The sequence below is a fragment of the Brachionichthys hirsutus genome, chromosome 18 (assembly GCF_040956055.1).
Source record: "Brachionichthys hirsutus isolate HB-005 chromosome 18, CSIRO-AGI_Bhir_v1, whole genome shotgun sequence".
Classification (NCBI taxonomy): Eukaryota; Metazoa; Chordata; class Actinopteri; order Lophiiformes; family Brachionichthyidae; genus Brachionichthys; species Brachionichthys hirsutus.
The window spans coordinates 4,706,671-4,727,010 of NC_090914.1; the positions used below are offsets into that span (position 1 = coordinate 4,706,671).

At 43.6% G+C, this 20,340-nt stretch overlaps 1 protein-coding gene across 1 annotated transcript in view; it reads left to right on the top strand.

Annotated features, from left to right (window-relative positions):
* Positions 1-2,774: 2,774 nt before the first annotated feature.
* The window catches only part of LOC137907710 (ryanodine receptor 3-like), a 71,310-nt gene continuing 53,744 nt past the window's right edge, over positions 2,775-20,340 (top strand). The window contains exons 1-4 of the mRNA XM_068752068.1: positions 2,775-2,822; positions 13,558-13,677; positions 15,302-15,406; positions 15,983-16,003. Coding sequence (XP_068608169.1) covers positions 2,775-2,822; positions 13,558-13,677; positions 15,302-15,406; positions 15,983-16,003 — 294 coding nt within the window. The remainder of the gene's footprint in view (positions 2,823-13,557; positions 13,678-15,301; positions 15,407-15,982; positions 16,004-20,340) is intronic.

Genomic DNA, 20,340 nt, shown 5'->3' on the forward strand with positions numbered 1-20,340 from the left:
ACCTTGCTGCAGCCACCAGTGAAATGAGACGGCGATGGAATGGCACTGTTCTGCTCCAACAGCTGAAGTCGGGCAATACACATGCTAATTTATTATAAATTAAAATGTCATGCATGTAACTCCTATCAGATTCGTGTCATCATGATGTCATGGTTTTTGCTAAATGCAGAAATGCGGTCTACTCGACCGCTCTGCATGGAAGTCTACCTGCAGCAGGTGAAATCACTTTGAAAAAGATAAACATTGGCTTACCCGTTTCAGAGGCATGGCAATTGGCAAATGTCTCTCTTCACATCTCTCTATCCTGCAGCCAGCCAGCGCTCACCGCGGCTTCACGGGGCTGCTCCGCCGTGATCGACGGGGGTCTCCGTCCAATAGAGAAGCTCAGCGCCACCTTACTGCTCTTTGATTGGTTGGTGGAGCTTTCATCCACGTCCTGCAATTCCTGTCGGTTGCAGCTGCAGCTTGCAGGTGGGCCCATGTGATGGATTTCAGCGTGCGCAGCGAGCAAACGGTGCCAAGTGTGGCTGGAAATCATTTATATGTGGCAGCACTTTTCAGCGTTCACGGAGACAACAACTCTCAACCGCATATCGTTGCACACAGAGATAACTTCGCTGGCCAGGTGGCGCTATTTGTCGCGACACATGCTCCTCTGTTATTATTATTTGTCTCCATTCAAAACAGGAATCTATGACATTATATATTCAAAGCTACCAAGGAGCTTATATTCAGTCCAGTAAATGATGGGACACATTTGAGCAATCACAAGAGTGTACAAATATATGGGGCGATATGACATGCTTGTTGGTTTGCTTTTCTGATACTGGGATTCACCTTGTTGGGCATATGCAAAGTGGATCCTGAAAAATGGGGAGATTCGGTTTTTTCCTACTTTTTTATTATAAAATATACACGATAGAGCTTGTCTGACCAATTTTGACAATTATACATAAACTATTTGACCAATCAACATGAAACTGGATGAGTGGAGCATGTGTGAGATGTGAAATTAGTGGATTTTATACCAGTGGATAGAAGGTGGATACAGTATTTTTATTGTTATTATTATTATTATTTCAACTCCATTAATATTGCAATAATCCTGAGAATAGGCCTTTTGTCATGTTTGGAATTAAATTAGGATTTTATTTAAAATAACTTGGACCTTTAGGATGGCATCCGATACAAGCACCATTCTAGTTTTATAAATAAAATTGAAATTGAAGTAAGACTCATCCAAGCAGAAAGGAAAACTTCATGGGATACTGAAATTTGACACACACAGAAAAATACATGATATATAAATTGCCATATTAAATGGAGGCAGAACAAACAATTTAATTAAAAGGAAATGGATAGAAACAGAGAGGATAAGGAAAGGACTAATTGATATATGCTCAATTAAAAAACGTATCCCTGCGTTTATTTGCTATTTTGCAAATACAATTTGTACCATACGAACAACCTGTGTTAACTTTAAATTAAACACCATTTTGGTTGGCAATATTGTGGATATTTCTGTATTTGAACAGCTAGTAAAAATCAGTGAAATCTGGCTTACAGTTCAAATCATGGACACTGGGGGGTGATATTGTATCATGATTAAGAGTTAAAGTTGTTAAGTTAATTTTAGTGAAATAGATATTTTCAATATGGCAACCATAAGGGTAGATTGCCCAGGCTCGCTTTTGTCATTTAATTTTATTGGAAGGATAAGGTTAAAAAAAAACACGTACATTTTAAAAATCAACTGTCAGTTTTGCAGGCTGTAATATGTTCTCGCTCCTCAGCTCCTATTAACAAAATACTTCACACTTTTTAACTTGATTATGCATAATGCCACAGAATAGCTACAGCACTGTAAACACTGGACACATTTTTTGGACCGTAAATGTTACAGAGTTGTGTTTTGCTTATCCTATGACTGTTCTGTCTCTATATAGAAAATGTAAAATAGTGAATAGATAGATACAGGCTGCCACTTTGTTAATTAAATACAATGACGACATTTAACGCAAACGCAGACTAAGAAGTGTGCTTTGTGTGGCGCTGTCCGTGGTGCTGATCTGGACCGACGCTAGAATGGGCGCTCCCATAGTACACGTCCCGCCTGGTGCTGTCCGTGGTGCTGATCTGGACGAACGCTAGAAATGGGCGCTACCATAGTACACGGCTCGCGTGGCGCTGTCCGTGGTGCTGATCTGGACGAACGCTAGAAACGCATACAGCGAAGTGCGCTTTGTGTGGCGCTGTCCGTGGTGCTGATCTGGACCGGCGCTAGAAACGCATACAGCGAAGTGCGCTTTGTGTGGCGCTGTCCGTGGTGCTGATCTGAACCGACGCTCGAAATGGTCGCTACCATATTACACGTCCTGAACAGACATGCCCATGTTTTCTGCGTTTCCTTAGCGAGGCGGCGAGGCGGGAAGCTGCAGGCTATCGGCACGTGCGCGCGCCTTCCTGATTACTTCACCTACGTTTTGAATATTCGCGCTTTTCACGGCTGTAATTAATAAGCTCTGCCGGTGACGTCGAAGATAAAGACCCCGCTGCTGTATCTGGGCTACGCGACTTGTATTCTTCCTGGTTCCCCACCACACCGTCTCCAGATGCTCCAGCCCACCGATGCTGACACACACTCCTCCTCCCGGGGCTTGAGTGACACATGCTGCGGTAGTCTCCCCCCGCTCTGTGGCCGTGGATTAGCTATATGCTAATATCGACAGGAGAGAGGAGCCAGCGGAGGCTTCTGAACTGCCTCCTTTGCAGCCATGGCTGAAGGTGGAGAAGGAGAGGATGAGATTCAGTTCCTCAGGACTGTGAGTACATTTGGACTTGAAGCTCTCTGTTGCTCTCTCTTTCACGGTATCCTGTGTGTGGATTCATGCGGTGGATCAGCTACCATCACTTGGCTCTCCTCACAGCTATTTTTTTACCATGCAGCCTGTGATAACCCTTTGCAGATCTTAGAGGGGGTGATAGCGCTCCTTTGTTTTGCGCATCGTTCACTGACAGCTTTTGTCTCTTCTGCAGCACAAGAAGTTGACGGCACTGTTTCCCATGCCACGTCAAACTTACACTACATACCTTGACGCACAGCTGTAGTCAAATCTTCACAAGGCGGCAGGTTAACAATGGAGAAACTGTCGATTTCATCAGTCTTCAAATAACTTGAATACAAAGCTTCTTGTTGCATCATTTGAGGATATAAAGAGTTGATTATGCTGTATAATCCTGGCACTGTCCAGACAGACACCCAAGGGTTCCTGTGCAACAGCAAAAGGTCTATGTAAATTGATTTTGTCATAAATATTCCTGCTGCACATGAGCAAGATTTATAACGCTGTCTTTTTAGACATGGACCCAAAAGTAGATGCGATGCTACAATGAAATAATGTCACTTAGTAAACATGCGTGTTAAGATTTCAAACACTTCCCACTTTTGACAAATAGAGACGGTGTGATGTGGTTGTGCATTGACAGGTGGGTTGTGTGTGAGGAGATACCCTCACTGGCAGTGGTTGAAGGAGCAGAGTGTTGGAGGTCTTCCAGTCAGACCCAGAGGCAGTGGGAGGTGTTTGGTTGCACATATCGCTGCCTCTGCTGCTTGAGGTTTCCCTTTATTAAGCTGCTCACTGATACGCAACTTGTTGTATTTGGAGGTAAACGGAGCAGGGATGTATGCGATTCATCTTAATTATACGAATACACTCTTGTGTGTGTTTTTTTTTAAGTGAAATTTTCCTTTAAAGATTTCAATGTCAAAATGCATTGTACAAATTAATGCTTCTTTGTAATGAACCACATTTTATCCAACAAATAACAAGTGAACATAGATCCAAGCGGAAAACGATCCAGTAAGTGATGAAGCATTGCTTGGGCAAGTCAGCGTTTTATCGCTGACAGGGGTCTCTATCCCCAGCAATCTTAAAAATGCCCCTTCCTGACTTAGAAAAGCTGACACCTGGTCTTTATTTGCCCCTCGGCACCCTCAACCTTTTAACCACAGCACGTAGAGGTCATTACATCAGCAGCCCTGCCACTCCACAATGCAGCTGACATTCCAACATCATTCCGACCTTCAGTAGGGATTTTTAGAAACAAGCCTCGTGAAAGATGTGAACCTTTTTGCTTTTTTGACTGTTCTTGTTCAAATATTTTGATCTGCATTGGGGCTGAGCAATATGACATAATTACTCTTACAAATATTGCAATTGCAATATGATTTCCAAGTTTAATGGTAATGGTGTTCTTATGCACTTCATTCCTCTGAAACAGATACAAAAAACGTTTAAATGTGATATCACTGATGTCTGAATAATTGATTGCAGGCTGAGGCGTCTCTTAATCACCGCCGTGCTTCATTTATAAATGTATGTTGCGACACATTTGACTCTTGGCAACTGCGATGCGGATATTGCACTTGGCCTTTATTGGACTTTCATTAAAATTTCAATTAATTTTTGGCTCGTTTTCACAGTGAACATTTCCCCAGATGTAGCCCTGAGAGAAGAAGCAATGCCTTCTGATGTGAATCTGCTGCTATGTTTTTATAAAAGGCTTAGCAGCTTGTTGCATCCCTCCACACAGGGAAGCAGCTGACAGCCGAGACGATGTTCGGGTGGTGTTTGTGTGTGTGTGTGTGTGTGTGTGTGTGTGTGTGTGTGTGCGTGTGCATTGAATGCAAATGCTGAGCTGTAGTTCTGGTGCAGTCAGTCTGCACCAGACGTGCCACAGCAGAGCACAGTGCAGAGATTAATCATCAGTCTATGCGAGGCACGTACACTGTGTGCGAGTGTGTTATATATATATATATATATACACACAGACGCACATTTGAACCTTTCTCTCTTTATATATATTATGTGTGTGACTGCTTAGAATCTTTCTTGCTGAATTGTAGATGTTTCTTGTTATGGGAGTCAAAAAGTTTGATAAAGAAGTTCACAAACTGCCTTTTTTCTAACAACTCTAAGTAATTTCCCTGGAGTGGCAGCAGAAATTACCCCAACCAGTCTGCTGCCTATAAACCCAACTCAGTGGGAGGCAAGGGAAGGAGAGACTAAGAGTGAAGAGATCTCAGCTATGGGTAATTTGATGTTATGGGAAGAGGAATGATGCTGCAGGAAACTATGAGGAAAGCCTTCCCCATACTATCTTTTTCATGTTAAAGGGCCAAGGAGCTGCAGGACCTTTATTTTCCCTCTTTGGAGATTGGTTACATCCAGAGATGTGCTGGCTCTGGCAGTACAGGCTTCATTAAAAGCAGAATAGAGAATACGATTCCAGATTATGGTCACCTGGGCAGCTCATTATGTAGGAGCTGATTTAAAAATGAACTTTATTAGAGTCATTAGAGCAGACGAGAGAGAACAGTGACAAATGTTGGTGAGTTTTGGTTTTAAACCTTGACAGAAGGCTGTTTATGGGTAAAAACATGTTCCAGCACGTGTTGCGATGTCTGCATAGAAGCGCACGTGAATGGATCCCTGCTAGGTGAATATCAAATCGTGACAGCTTTATTAGCGGTTGGAGTGGGAGTAGCACCTCTGAAAAAGCCCGACTGGAGCTTTGATGAATGCACAGCGACATTGCTTGTCTGTGAGAATCCATCAGCATAATTTTACAACCAGGCGATGATTGCTACACAGAAGTCAAGCCCAAGAACAAATATGAGAAAAGGTGCTGGCTTTTGTACTTGGAAGATGCCACCAGCAGACTGTAATTGCGATATGAGTGAATTGTGAGGGTGGATGCTGCTTATACGTGTTTCACCCTGGCTCAGATGCAACCAAAGGTGTCCTTGATCTGAATGTTCTTTCTACGGAATGGAGGAATGTTTTGCTCACTTTAGTGCAGGCTAGCGCTGAACTATAAATATTATCATCATCAACACTGCGATGTGTGAACCCGTAGGAAGGTGACGTACCCTGAGGCAACTTAACTCAAACATTCTCTGAGTAGCAAGACGAAGAACGAGACTGAGGTTCTTGTGGTTTCTGTTTTCCAAAATTAATTGACATGTCTGTCTGATAAGTCCAATATCAGATTATTCCCATTGCTTGGAATTTAGTTCAACACATTCACAGATTCTAATTGACCTTAAGAAGGAGAACTTTAACGCTAAAATGATGAGGGCTGCTTTAATTACACAGCTGAATTAAAATAAAGAATTAACCCTGGTTTCATTAGTGATGGAAAGGCTTTTTTTTTTTTGTATAATGCTATATATTTCAGCGGTCACGATTAAGCGATTTCATGAAACAACAAAAATTAAATATTTTCTTGCAGTATGTTACGGGGAATCTTGCCTGACTGGTTTGATCACCATCTTCTTTTACTGGCTGTTACTGCATGGCTCAGGACAGAAACTTTCTGTGTCTCTGGATTGTAACTGATCTATTGTGGTTCTTTTTCATGGCGAGTTGTTTTTAAACTGCACAAAATGCAAATGTGTGTCCCCACGTACCACTACCACATACATGGGACTTGTTCAGATACTCAGATTGCAGAGAAGGAAGTTCAGAAGAAGGCTGTTTCTCTGTGTTTTGTGATGAAAATGATGCTTGAGATAGGCCTGTGACATGGAGCGCATTAAGCCAGCAGGCCTGCCCAGAGTGATCCCAGTGTAAAGCTGCTGTAATGAGCTATTGATCGGGTCACCAAATGAAGACATTTCTTCTGTAATGCCACTGACATGCAGCAAGCGGGGCCCATTGATGTGCTGTTTTTTAACATGAATATTTAAAGAGGGAAAGCACTCTTCCTCCCTAATAACACCCTTCTCTGTTGGATGCTGACCTCCAACATGTGTGCCAATTAAGGTTCCAATTATAGAATTGGAGTGTGGAGAATCAAATCAGCCTAATATGAACACTTATTTCAAGCTGCTGAAATGCCGATTGGTCCGTATGCTGGGTTGGAGGTGTTGGATCTTTTGTTGCAGAGGTTTAGAGCAACTAATTACTATTTTACTCAGTGGTGAATCAGTTTGCAATTAAGTGAGTTGATTGTGTTTAAAAAGCTACCAGAGCCCAAAGCCTCATCTTTACTTACAGTTAACAACAACCCAACAGCAAATGAATGCCGAAAACCACGAGGGTACAAAGGTTGTCTTTGGATTATTAAAACGCCACATTTTCTCTTTGCCATTGATTCTAGATTGTGTTGGCTCACACGTGGAAATCTGTGTTTCCAAATGTGTGGCTATCAATGAATCACTGAATGTAGTAAAACTGAACCTCTTAAGTTTATTCCCCTCTTCAGAAAAGGGACCCACACAACCTAAATATCCTTTGGTGTTATGCTAAACTAACCATCATCTTCTACGGCTACATAATGAACATGAATATTTAACAATAAACTATAACTGAGTAAGTAAGCCAGTATGTGCATTTCACAAGTTTTGTGTTAGTATTGGCAGAAAGGAACAAGATGCTTGGATGCCTTTTCTCATCTGGGTGGTTTTAATTAAGAAACATGAATTAGAGTAGCTTGTTTCTGTGAGTCTGTCTTGTTTTTCTCTTCCATTTGATGATGATGCTTTACACACTGGGAAATATTCCACAGCATAAATCATAAGCTCCCCCAAACTGTCAGGATTTACAGCCATTTTTCCCCAAAACAAACCAAGGGTCTCCTCTTTAATTGTGATTGACTGCACTTCCTTACGTGCAAACGAGTGGTCTTTCCCTACTTATGTAATCATGTTGCTACGGAGATAATATCATGGATAAAAGTCAAATAAACCCTCTCAACTTTTGGCTGTGCTTGTTAATCATTCTCCTGCTGCATTAAACAGCTCTGCTATCTGCAGCAATTCTGTCCAATGTTCCCCACTGAGCCCCTAATAATCCATTTAGAGGAGTGCTTGCTGCTGCAATCTGCTACCGTTGAGATGCACTGAGAGAAAGCTGACTTTTTCTCTGTGTCTTCAGCCAAACCTTGACATCTGCGTCCAATGCAAACCTGGATCATTACACTGTGAGTAAGGCACTCCCAGTGCCACCAGTGCATGTTAGTGAAGAATCCCATTGACCCCACTAAGGCAGCATATTTAAGTAATAGCAGGGTCTTCACACAAAGGTGCTCCAGATGCTATAACAATTGCTGTATTGAAGAAAAAACCTGTGATGTTGCCCCTGTGGAAAATTATGTATTTTGTGTAAAATGTTTTAGGTTTAGGTCTGAATCCAGAATGGAGCAGATGACACGCCAGATGAAACACGGATTGGGCCTACGGTATTGAACTACCACTGATCAGATTATCTTCTAGCGCCTCGCTGGTATTTTCTTGAAAGCACATCTTGAGGATTTTCAGCCAATAACAACCGAGAATAAAAATGTCTGATTTTCCCATCTGTTGATACAAAGAGCTGCTGTGGATGGTGTGCAGAAACCGGATTGCCTCAGGAATTGCTGTTCATTAGGGCTGGAATATATATTGAGATTATTTTAGTGTCTGTTGGCAGCACGGTGGTGCAGTGGATGCTCATTGCTCAATATACATACATTTAGAATAAACAGGTCAACAATACTCTATGCAGAAGCAGGGGCTGGATATAAAGCTAAGCAATGTCATTGATCATGACTGCAGCTTTTTTCTGCAGGCCAATTTTTCTGCTGGGTGCTGGATGTAACATTATTAACTTTAGAACAAGAAAGCTGCAACCAGCAAAGCCACAGGCATGCTTAGAAACACCAGTGTGACTGCGCTAATACATGAAAATACAAGTACCTTACCTGACACTGTACTGCGGATTCAAGGATCGTATCTAAACCTCTATAGTGTGACAGTACCGGTGCTGTTTGCAGTGTAGCGGCATGCATTTAGTACCAACAACTCGCCACTGGCATTATTCAATAGTGGGCTTTAAAACTGTCCTCCTCAGCAAAGCCTTTAAAAGAGACGGATATTTCAGTGGATGTCGAGATTAATTTATGGTGTAACTCTGGGCTGGGGATTTTAATGATGTGTGTAGAGAGATTTTTATGTTCTCTATAGCTTTGTTTGCCTCTCCTCTCTCTCTCTCTGCTCTGGCCAGCTGCATTGTGTTCTGCAGTGCTGAACAGCTGTATCAGTCTGTGCACAATAAAGTCTCCATGTGCGACCTAGTCAATGCAGCAGCAAGGTCCCTGGTGATGATGGAGATTTGTGTGTATTATGCATCGGCTTTGCTTGCAGCATCTCTTCCGCTGTCACATCCTTTCCCTTCCTTCATCGTGGCCTCTTCTCTGGCATGTGGTGTTATATCCTTAGATATAGCAAAGGGCCTCTCCCTGTGTAGTACAGATCAGTTAATTTTTTGTTCACCCGATTATCTGGCAAAGGATGTGAAACTAAAAGAAGAAAGAACAAATCTGACCTTAAAAAGAGAGGCAGAGAGCAAGAAGCTGCTACATCTTCAGAGGGGGAGTCTGGATATGTATTACCACACCAGTCTTTGCAGTGTCATCATGGCACTTGTAACTGTTTCCCTAAACAGTGCAAGAACATTTTGTTTAAATGCAGCAACAGCACAAAAATATTGAAAGCATGCTTTCTATACAAGCTGAGATGCTGCATGTGAAACGCTAAGGCTGTTTTAAAAGTGTAGCCTTCACAGCCTTCTCCTTTCATCGCCTTTTCTGCTACACACCTTCCTGTAGCACTGAACTGTAGCGTCAGCCATGCACACTCACAACAGGTATTTTAGGTTAAAGCATTTTTGAACATCATGTGCAAACTCAAACAACATTTTAAGGCGGTGTCATGTGACAGCATCATTGTGGATGCATGTCTAATGCCAAACCGTGCGATCAGCTGACGAGGATTTGACTCATTTCGATGTCATTCTGCTGCCATCATACCCAGATTTTCTTGGATGGAGGTACTTTATTTTTCCCCCTCTTGTTTTAGTTTTCCTGTGTCTGTAAAACATTGTTGAATGCCGCTTTACTCTGTATTGTAGTGACTTCAAGATATACTTCAGAAAATATTGCCAAAGCAATGCAGCTCTGGGAAATACTTGATAAGCTGGTAGATATCACACTTTCTACGAGCTGATGGCATTCATAGCCACTCCACTCTCAGCTGAAATGTCCTTCAAATTTCTTCCAGCTGAAGGCTGAGCTGCTCCAGACACCTCCTGAGAGCATTCTGACTCAGGTACCTATTGCAGTACTTTAGAGGAAGCCCACCAGTATTACATTATCCTTCACAAACCCTTGCTTTCTCTCCGGAATGAATAAAAATGTGAGGAAAAGCGTACATAAAACACTGGGTTGGAGAAGCAGAGAGAAAAAAGAGGCTCTTTAAATAATTGCACACTAGTGCAGGCCCTAATGCCAGGATTATTCTTTTATGAGCCACAATAACCCCTCACTTGTCTCTGAATGCTGTAATCACTCTTTAGAATCATCAATATTGATCATTTATTTAGAAGCAGTGCGAGTGCAGTCCAGCAGCGACACTACGAGGTCAGGGCTTTAGGGTAGCAGTGCTACCCACCGACCTGTCACTATGCAAACATCTCCACCAATGCCCTGTTTCCCCAGTGCAGCAGAGAAGCCTGATTGGCTGAAGCCAAGAGAATATTCTCATTGATATGCCTCGGCGTTACTTGCAAAAGTCCCCAAGGAGTGTTACACTATGGTGGTGCGCACAAACACACATACAAAAATTCACACGCATTTTTCACAGTGGAAATGACGAATGCATGAATTTATGAACGAGTGTGTGTGTGTGAGAGAGAGAGAGAGCGAGAGAGAGAGAGCGCAAGCATTACAGTAGAGTGGAATTTAATCTCAAGGTGCCCTTGGAGACAGGAGAATGTAATATTGTCATATTATTATTTTTGGTTTTTAATATGCTGACAGGTGAAGGCCTGACACCAATTTAAGCAGCTGATGTTCTTGCTTCTGCACTGAGATGCAATCTTCTTGAAGGTTTTAAATTGATGCATGATAATCAAATATATTCTACTAACTTCCCTTCTCATCTGATTCCACAAGCCTGTTGACATTTTCTAATGACTGTCTCAATTACTGATCGAATATTTTGTTTTTGCTCCTATCTTTAACAGGTTTAAAGTTACACACAAAATCACTGCCTGTGTGTGTGCGCGCATTAGTTAATTCTCTGCATGCTAGCATGGCGATGTCAGCTCAAAGCACCACTGTGAGCGTGGTGTGGTTCTCTTTCTATCGCTGTGGAGGAATCCCCTGAAGTCTGATGTTTTATTCAGATTTTGTAAACTGACCCATCCCAAGTTGAGGAGAGCCTCTTCCTCCCTTCCAGTCTGGCAAACAGCAGTTTGAGTCTGACTTCATAAATGATTGATAGGAGTGAGCTCCTCCTCCTCCTCCTCACAGTCAGTCAGGTCAGATGGTGGTTGAAGGACAGGTTACAAGAGTGAGGGAGAGACAGTGTCAGTTACTGGAGCTTCTATATGAGGTTAGGTAATTTCCTCAGTTAGACAATTGCAGAGACATTGCGCTGACAGTGACCTCTCTCATTAATAAGACCTGTGTGTCTATGCATGTGTGTATCTGTGTGTATATGTGTGTGAACCTGCTTGCGCATGTTTGTATCTGGGCACTCAGACAGGCCGTCTTGTGATGCGTGGATCGATGCTGTACTTATAGCGCCAAAATCAACCCTCTGGTCACTCCATCAACAATGACACTGATTGCATGTTCCAGCCAGCCAAGTGTCGATTTATCACAGAGAGCAATTCATTTCAATCTGCATTTGCGCCGAGGAACATTTTCGTATCGATCCATGACTGTTAGCATCATCCAAAGTCTTTCCCATAACAGTCCTATGAAAGACACAATCAATTCTAGCAGACAGTATTATCTCAGTTATGTCTGCTTTCTATTACACGGACTGTTTGTGTATCCAGTACTGTACCTTTACATTTTAGTTTAAAGCTCCAGATTATTTCTCCTGTTCAAAGACTTTTTAATCAATATTTTATTATTTCAATGTTTGTCTAGTGCAGTCCTGAAACATTTTATTTTATTTATAGAGGCATCACAGTGTGGTTAACATCTGAATTGGTTCCTGCACTATGTCCTAATGCATGCATGGTCATGCATGTGGGGATAAAATGTGTATCCTCATGTGTTTTGTGGGCCCTGAGGCTCATCTTCTTGACTTTTGCGCAGCGCTAAACAAATATTTGGAAAAGCAGACACGTGCGCTTACAGACTTGTCTTTTCACTGTCACTCTTTTATTCATCGAGCTGCACTGTGATGGAGCGCTGTACCGTTACTACCGCTCTCTGCACTACCGCTCCTGCATCAAACAATGCAGCTAGCCACCCAAATGCCCTGCAGCAGCCCACATCAACAGATTTCTGCTCGTTCTGCTATTATGAAGACTAGTTTCACATTTACAAGCCACTGTTATTCCTCTAAAGGAACAAATATTTTCTTTTATTGCTTAAACTAATTCACCTTCACAATGACAAAAGCAATAAAGATCAATAAAGATCACATTATTTATTGGTTTACAGTTACTACTTATGCATTTATTTGACATAGCGGTAATTGCAATGTTGAAAAGCTCTGTGTAATGTTATAAACCATTGACATTAGTGTTTCTCCATTTGCTTCCTCTATGCTGTTGTTTCTGCAACGTGTTGATGTAACTGATGCTGACATTGTTATTGCTGCCATCTGTGTCTCTTTCACACTGGACAAACTGTCGGCTTCAGTCAAAATACATTATCAGGTGCAATGACCCAAACAAGAGCCTTTGAAGAAATTAGGACAACCCCTGTGAACACGCTCGCGTTTATCAGCTTCTCTGACACCCGTTGAAGTCGATGATGTCGACGTGTAAATTCTACATCTTCCTCGTCCTGAATATCCTTCATTAGACATGAGATCTGAAAGAGAGACTGCCAACATTAGTTTGCTCACGGTTGAACAAGCTGTGTGTCATTTTAGGGTAATTCTCAGTGCAATCATTTGTCTTTTTGGTACCACATATACAGAGTAAACAGCCCAGTGGATTTGGGTCGACTCAGAGGGATCAGCTTTGGGTGGTCTCTGTTTAATCATCGCAATTAAAAGAGAAACCCCCTCCCCCGATTAGCCAGGCCAATGCAGATAATTAACTATCGCTTGTGAAGAAGGGTAAATACTTGCTAGAATGAACTCTCTGTGGTGTATTTGACGGTTTAGGTTTATAGTATTGCAGCGTATGCACCTTCAGTACCATTGTGCATAAGCACCCCAGAGTATTTGAGAATTCTGGATCATCAAAACAACTATAATGCAATGCAAATTCTATGAGTCATTGTTCATGGTTTCCTTTACTTGTCCATATCGTGACTGAAACATAAATATTAATAGTGACCACACAGCGGTTCGAGTTCCAGGATTACAATATAAATCTTTCTGGGTGCTCTTGTTCATTTCCCTCCACGACCACAGATAATTACTGGTGGTACTGGAGTCCTGTCTTATCGGCGCACTAGAATGACCGCGCGGGTTTACTGGGGTTTTCTTGTCATAACATCCACATTGGAACACACAGTCTAATGTCCATTTTGCCTTGACAGGATGATGAAGTGGTGCTCCAGTGCGTGGCCTGCATCCAGAAGGAGAATCGCAAATTCTGCCTGGCTGCTGAGGGGCTGGGCAACCGGCTGTGTTACCTGGAGCCCACATCTGAGGCAAAGGTAGGCGCAGTCGCCCTGCTGGTGTTAACATCACATCCCCCATGTTTGTTGTCTCTGCAGTTCTGTGATGAACTCTGTGTTCATACGCAGACGTGAATGTGTTCAGCAGATTACACATGAAAGTTGCTTTCAGGAAAGCAAATCCGATGAAAGGATGTGTTCACCCAGGAAAGAATGCCATGGAAACCAGACATCCATTTGTGCCCAGTAAAGACTCAGTGAAGCCAAGCAGGGATGCACAGAGAGGCAGCTCAGAGTACCATCAGAGCTGAAACAACAGGGTTCGGGGATTCGGTGGAATCTCTGTTGGGACCGTTGTCAGATGTTAATTCCCTGAAATTGTGCCGCTGAACATTTTGGATGGAGTGTTTCACAAACAGAGCTGTTGTTGCTTTAATTACCTACACACTGCGGAACAGTCAGAGCTGCTGAAGTATTTGTTAGTGCAAAGTTTTTATGATAACATTTGTTCTCAATTCAATTATTTATCTTATATTTCACTGGACCTCAGCTGACCATGTGACTTTAATGTTTTCCTATAGAAAGCTATTGACAGCAGGGATAATGGGCTTTCCCCGCATTGATTGGCTTTTAATCACAGTCAATTGATATTGTCTGAGATTGCTCTCGCTCAAACTATGACAACAGGCGAATGCAGTGTAAATGAGACTCAATAATGCTTCCCAGGGAATGCAGGATCTATATAATCCTGGTATTGAGCTTCTCTCCTTTCGCCTGTGCTTCTCTTCTTTCAACAACTCTCACAAAGAGTATGTACAGGTAATCTTGGCAATCTGAACGTAAGCTTTACTTTACTTTTGCTATCTGAATTTACAAACAAGGTTACAATTTCCTTTGTAAATGAGCCAGTTTTAGAGGAATTGAGGCCGACGAGGTTCTTTAGGTTGTGTTTTTATCTTCGCCTTCCTGATTCTGTCAGTGAATTAGGTCTTTTCTCTCCTGTTCCGTCCAGCGCTGCCCTGGTTTGGAATGTGATGCAGCATTTCTTTGTTGCTCTAATATTGCTCTGACCGAGGCATGGCTTATCTGAGCACAGACTGACCTGAGAGTGCTGAATCTGTTTCTAAAGTACTTTTTAATTAAAATCGCCCACTTGACGACAAACTTGGTTCAAGAGCTTTTACAATGCAGTAGTCAGCACAGCCTTTATGAGTATGCATCGGAATATCCCTATAGATGCAGGAGGACAGCGTTACAGTGCTCTGGCCACATATGAATTATTTCCACCTTTAAAAAAAGGTACTTCTCCTTCTAAATCTTAATCATTTTGATGGAGTTGTCATTAGCTCTGTAGCTCCTCTCAGCAAATAAGCTATCTTTTTCTTTTTTAGCTTATTGTATTGGTGGACATAAACACAACAAAAATGCTTACATTTCACCTGATCAGTATAATACATAAAGCATTAAGTGTATGCATCCTGTTTTCACTGCCACCGAGATTAAGCTGGACCTTTGTGGTCCCAAACGGTCGCATGAGATAATAGATTTAATTACACAGACGTGACAGAACGGCAAATTCCCAGATGTTTTTTTTCTCATTAATTTTGATATTAGAGAGGGTGGAAATGGTGATGGTACATAAAATACCACTCTGCTGTTTCAGTATGTCCCTCCAGACCTGTGCATCTGCACCTTTATTCTGGAACAGTCTTTGTCAGTCCGGGCTCTACAGGAGATGCTGGCGAAGAGCGGACAGAACAGTGAAGAGGTGAGTGATCACAAACACACACACCCACACCCACACACACACACACACACACCCTCTGATAATCCATTAGTCACCTCTTCATAAGCCATTCATGGGTCTTGTACTGTATGTCCTCCTCTGTTAGACATTCAGAAAAGAAGGTCGTAAAATATTTCCTGGTGATTGCTGTCAGCTCAGTCAAATATTATGTTTTTAAGTCACATTGCAGATATTAACGAGTGAAATAGGCCAATTATAGTGGCCGGGGGAACCTGGCTGGTGAGAGGTCTGGGCCTTTATGAGTATTGATGAGGATGTTCTGGCATTACTGCAGCTTTTTTCTAAGCAGTTCATGCTTTTTTCCCGTTTTTAAAATTGACTTTTTTTCCTTTTAGAATACGCTACAAGCAAAGACAGGAGCTTTCCAGAGTATAGAACATATTCCATAATTACAGTACAGAGACCTGTCTGGTGGAGGGAATGCGCACATGGAATCATTTTGCTGTTGTCTTAAGAGTGTCTGGCCGCTCTGAGTGTGTAATTATTCCATCTTTGTCTTCTGTTTTCTGTGTAAAATCTCAATCTTCTGCTTTGTAGACGCGCGGCCTGGATCGATGGGTATGTTCACCACTCATGCCATACCATTCCCCTCTCACCACTAATGCATGACATCACATGTCACCACTGAACATTCGACTTGAAGTCAATATAAATGGTAATTTATGCAAACACCAGAGCCCATGCTTAACTAATGATTGTATGGATTTATTGTGCACAATGGGTGAGGAGATTGTGTGTGAGAGCCCAATGACCTGACAAAGACAAATAACATTTCATGCAGACTTTGTGCCGTTAGTACTGGATTAGCGTCAGATTCGCGTTAGTCTCGTTCTCCGGGCATTCAGATGGATATTCTGTGCAGTATCATTTGTTTTATGCAAACCCTACCACATAGCATAAGCTTTAATTTGTCATACTATCTCTAAGTCAGTCACTCTTGGCTGCAAGCTATGAAATGCTATTAGTCAATGCTGGCAGCTGAGAGCAAGATTTTAGAAATAAGACAGAAAAATAGTGATATAGTCACAGAAGCCCTTGGCTGACTTTGAGTTAACTTTAGCCAGGTCACCCTCTGGAGAATTTACATAAATCTTCAAATCGTTAAACCTCATATTCATTGAATTGACTTGTGAGAAAAATGGAGTTTCAGTGCCAGAGCAATGCTAGAGCATCGTGGATGCAGTGGACAGAAAGGAAATTAATTGGTTCCACTGCCACTGCGGGGATAAAATGGTGCTCAAAATATTTAATGCTAAATTAAACCTGAAATTGGAATAATTAACTGCTCGTCCAGCCTCATCCTTCTTATAACCTTAGAACCTTATAAAGGCCAAGGAGTCCATCTGAAATTTCATTTCATGTTTTTATCTGCTGCAGCATACATATCATCTGTGTAGATCACTTGTCTTGTTTTCTCCTTTGAAAAAAAATAACAATAAAATAACAAAAACATATTTTTTTTTGTTGGGTAAGAGTTCATTCTCCATCTATGTAGATTTACTTATTTATGGCGGGACTTTGAAACCTGTTTCTATAAAACAGTAACACTGTTGACATTGAGAAAGAGCCAGAAAGCAGTTTTATCACAAAATGCAAAGACTAAGACTGAAAACTCACATTGACTCTTCTGTAATTACAAATTCACCAAAGCAAAGCACAGTGCTAACATCAGCTATGTAGCAGCAGCAGCAGCATAAAAACAGTATATAAACATCATCTTATACTAACAACAGACTTTATAACAATGGCCTGTTTAGCTATACCCCATGTTTTTATGTAACTTCTCTGCTGTTCCGTGGCTATGACTCAGATATGTTCATCCAGTGGCTCAGAGGAAAATAAGCAACTCAGCCTTTTCACCAAAGAAGATTGGGTTTTAATAATTTCCACAAGACTCATCTGACGATTTGTCCGTCAGTATAAAAAAGGCAGACGTTTCCCGATGTCTTGGATCGGATAATTGTTACTTTAGTGTTTTCACTCTACTCAATCTATCTGTTTTCTATGTTGTCTATCTATCCCATCATTCTTTGCCTCCACTGAAATGCCCCTGGATCCGAAGCCCGATCCGAAAAGCCCGTTCGCCCCTTGGCAATCATGGTTCTCAAAACCTCCGTGATCCGGGGGGCCCCAGCCACCGTCAGTTATCCGAGAATAGTGCTTGGCGCTGGGCCGCCACGAGGCACTTTGTCCCTTTGCCACTCGTGGAAGTACAGGTCGTGAAAAACCTCTTCCCTGATAACGTGAAGGAGGTCGCTTGCAGCACCCCCCGAAACCTGACCGGACCCTGTCAAGAGCTCGCCGCGGCCGCCGGAGGGTCCGCGGGCCACCCTTTGACTGGGGGGACCCAGCCGGGACGAAAGTTTGACTGTCACCCGGGGACCTCCAGGGGAGGGGTACCGCCGCCTCACTCGTGCCCAGTGAAGGGGCCCGAATCTCGGATCCGAAAAGCCCGTTCGCCCCTTGGCAATCATGGTTCTCAAAACCTCCGTGATTCGGGGGGCCCCAGCCACCGTCAGTGATCCGAGAATAGTGCTTGACGCTGGCCCGCCAAAAGTTACTTTGTCCCTTTGCCACTCGTGGAAGTACAGGTCGTGAAAAACCTCTTCCCTGATCACGTGAAGGAGGTCGCTTGCAGCACCCCCCGAAACCTGACCTCCAGGGGAGGGGGTGCCGCCGCTCAGCTCATGCCCAGCGAAGAGGCCCGAATCTCGGATGCGAAAAGCACATTCGCCCCCTTGACCCTCTGGAGTTTTTTTTTTTTTTATTTTATTTTTTTTCTACGTTTCTGTTTTCTCTCCCTCCTCCCCTCATCCACCACCATGCCCCCTAACCCTGCCAGGCTCTCCACGACCTCCCGGCCCAAAGCTCGGCTTTTAGCGGAAGACCTCCAGGGGAGGGGTGCCGCCGCTCAGCTCGTGCCAAGCGAAGGGGCCCGAATCTCGGATGCGAAAAGCACATTCGCCCCCTTGGCCCTCTGGAGGTTTTTTCTTTTTTTTTTTTTTTTCTCTGTTTCTGTTTTCTCTCCCTCCTCCCCTCATCCACCACCATGCCCCCTAACCCTGCCAGGCTCTCCACGACCCAAAGCTCGGCTGTTAGCGGAAGACCTCCAGGGGACGGGTGCCGCCGCTCAGCTCGTGCCCAGCGAAGGGGCCCGAATCTCGGATGCGAAAAGCACATTCGCCCCCTTGGCCCTCTGGAGCTTTTTTTTTTTTTTTTTTTTTTTTTCTATGTTTCTGTTTTCTCTCCCGCCTCCCCTCATCCACCACCATGCCCCCTAACCCTGCCAGGCTCTCCACGACCTCCCGGCCCAAAGCTCGGCTTTTAGCGGAAGACCTCCAGGGGAGGGGTGGCGCCGCTCAGCTCGTGCCCAGCGAAGGGGCCCGAATCTCGAATGCGAAAAGCACATTCGCCCCCTTGGCTCTCTGGAGGTTTTTTTTTTTTTTTTTCTATGTTTCTGTTTTCTCTCCCTCCTCCCCTCATCCACCACCATGCCCCCTAACCCTGCCAGGCTCTCTACGACCTCCCGGCCCAAAGCTCGGCTTTTAGCGGAAGACCTCCAGGGGAGGGGTGCCGCCGCTCAGCTCGTGCCCAGCGAAGGGACCCGAATCTCGAATGCGAAAAGCACATTCGCCCCCTTGGCCCTCTGGAGGTTTTCTTTTTTTCTTTTTTTTTTTCTATGTTTCTGTTTTCTCTCCCGCCTCCCCTCATCCACCACCATGCTCCCTAACCCTGCCAGGCTCTCCACGACCCAAAGCTCGGCTTTTAGCGGAAGACCTCCAGGGGACGGGTGCCGCCGCTCAGCTCGTGCCCAGCGAAGGGGCCCGAATCTCGGATGCGAAAAGCACATTCTCCCCCTTGGCCCTCTGGAGGTTTTTTTTTTTTTTTTTTCTATGTTTCTGTTTTCTCTCCCTCCTCCCCTCATCCACCACCATGCCCCCTAACCCTGCCAGGCTCTCTACGACCTCCCGGCCCAAAGCTCGGCTTTTAGCTGAAGACCTCCAGGGGAGGGGTGCCGCCGCTCAGCTCGTGCCCAGCAAAGGGACCCGAATCTCGAATGCGAAAAGCACATTCGCCCCCTTGGCCCTCTGGAGGTTATTTTTTTTATTTTTTATTTTTTTCTATGTTTCTGTTTTCTCTCCCTCCTCCCCTCATCCACCACCATGCCCCCTAACCCTGCCAGGCTCTCCACGACCCAAAGCTCAGCTTTTAGCGGAAGACCTCCAGGGGAGGGGTGCCACCGCTCAGCTCGTGACCATTGAAAGGGAAATGGAGGTCGAATGTATCTTGGCCTGGCTCTGAAATCAATGTCTTTTAACAGATGGGCTTATCAGTAGTGCATGGCTGTTTTAGCTGAAGGCACCGAGGAAGAGGAATAGAAGAAAACACTCCTCAGTATCCTCCACCTATCATTGGATGCGAGTTTACAGACGCTGACCTGTCTGATTTGGGGGTTGCTGGTTAAAAGGTCGACTGATTCTTAGTCAAAAACGGCGCTTTGCTGAGCATCTGGTGTGGTCATGTTTCTCTTCCTGTGCTTTCTCTGAAACCTCTTTTTCCTTCAGGTAGTCATTTTCAGAAACCATGATACTGTGGCCACACATAATTCTGCAAAGCTGAAACACAGGCCCGCCTTCAAAATAATGTTACTTGTGATCAACAGCAGGACAAGAGACAGAATGCAGTATTTGCTTCTTCCTATTCATAGCTATGATCTAATAGTGCGGTGTACTCGTTTCAATATAATTTTACTCATCTCAGCGACATAACGTATTTTGCTGCAGCGTGTTTCAACAAGCAGAGGATACTTTTTCTTCCTGGTACAAGCTGCAAATCCCCTTAATGCACTCTATCTGTACAGGGCAGTCCCCAGCCATATGATGAGGAAGTCAACA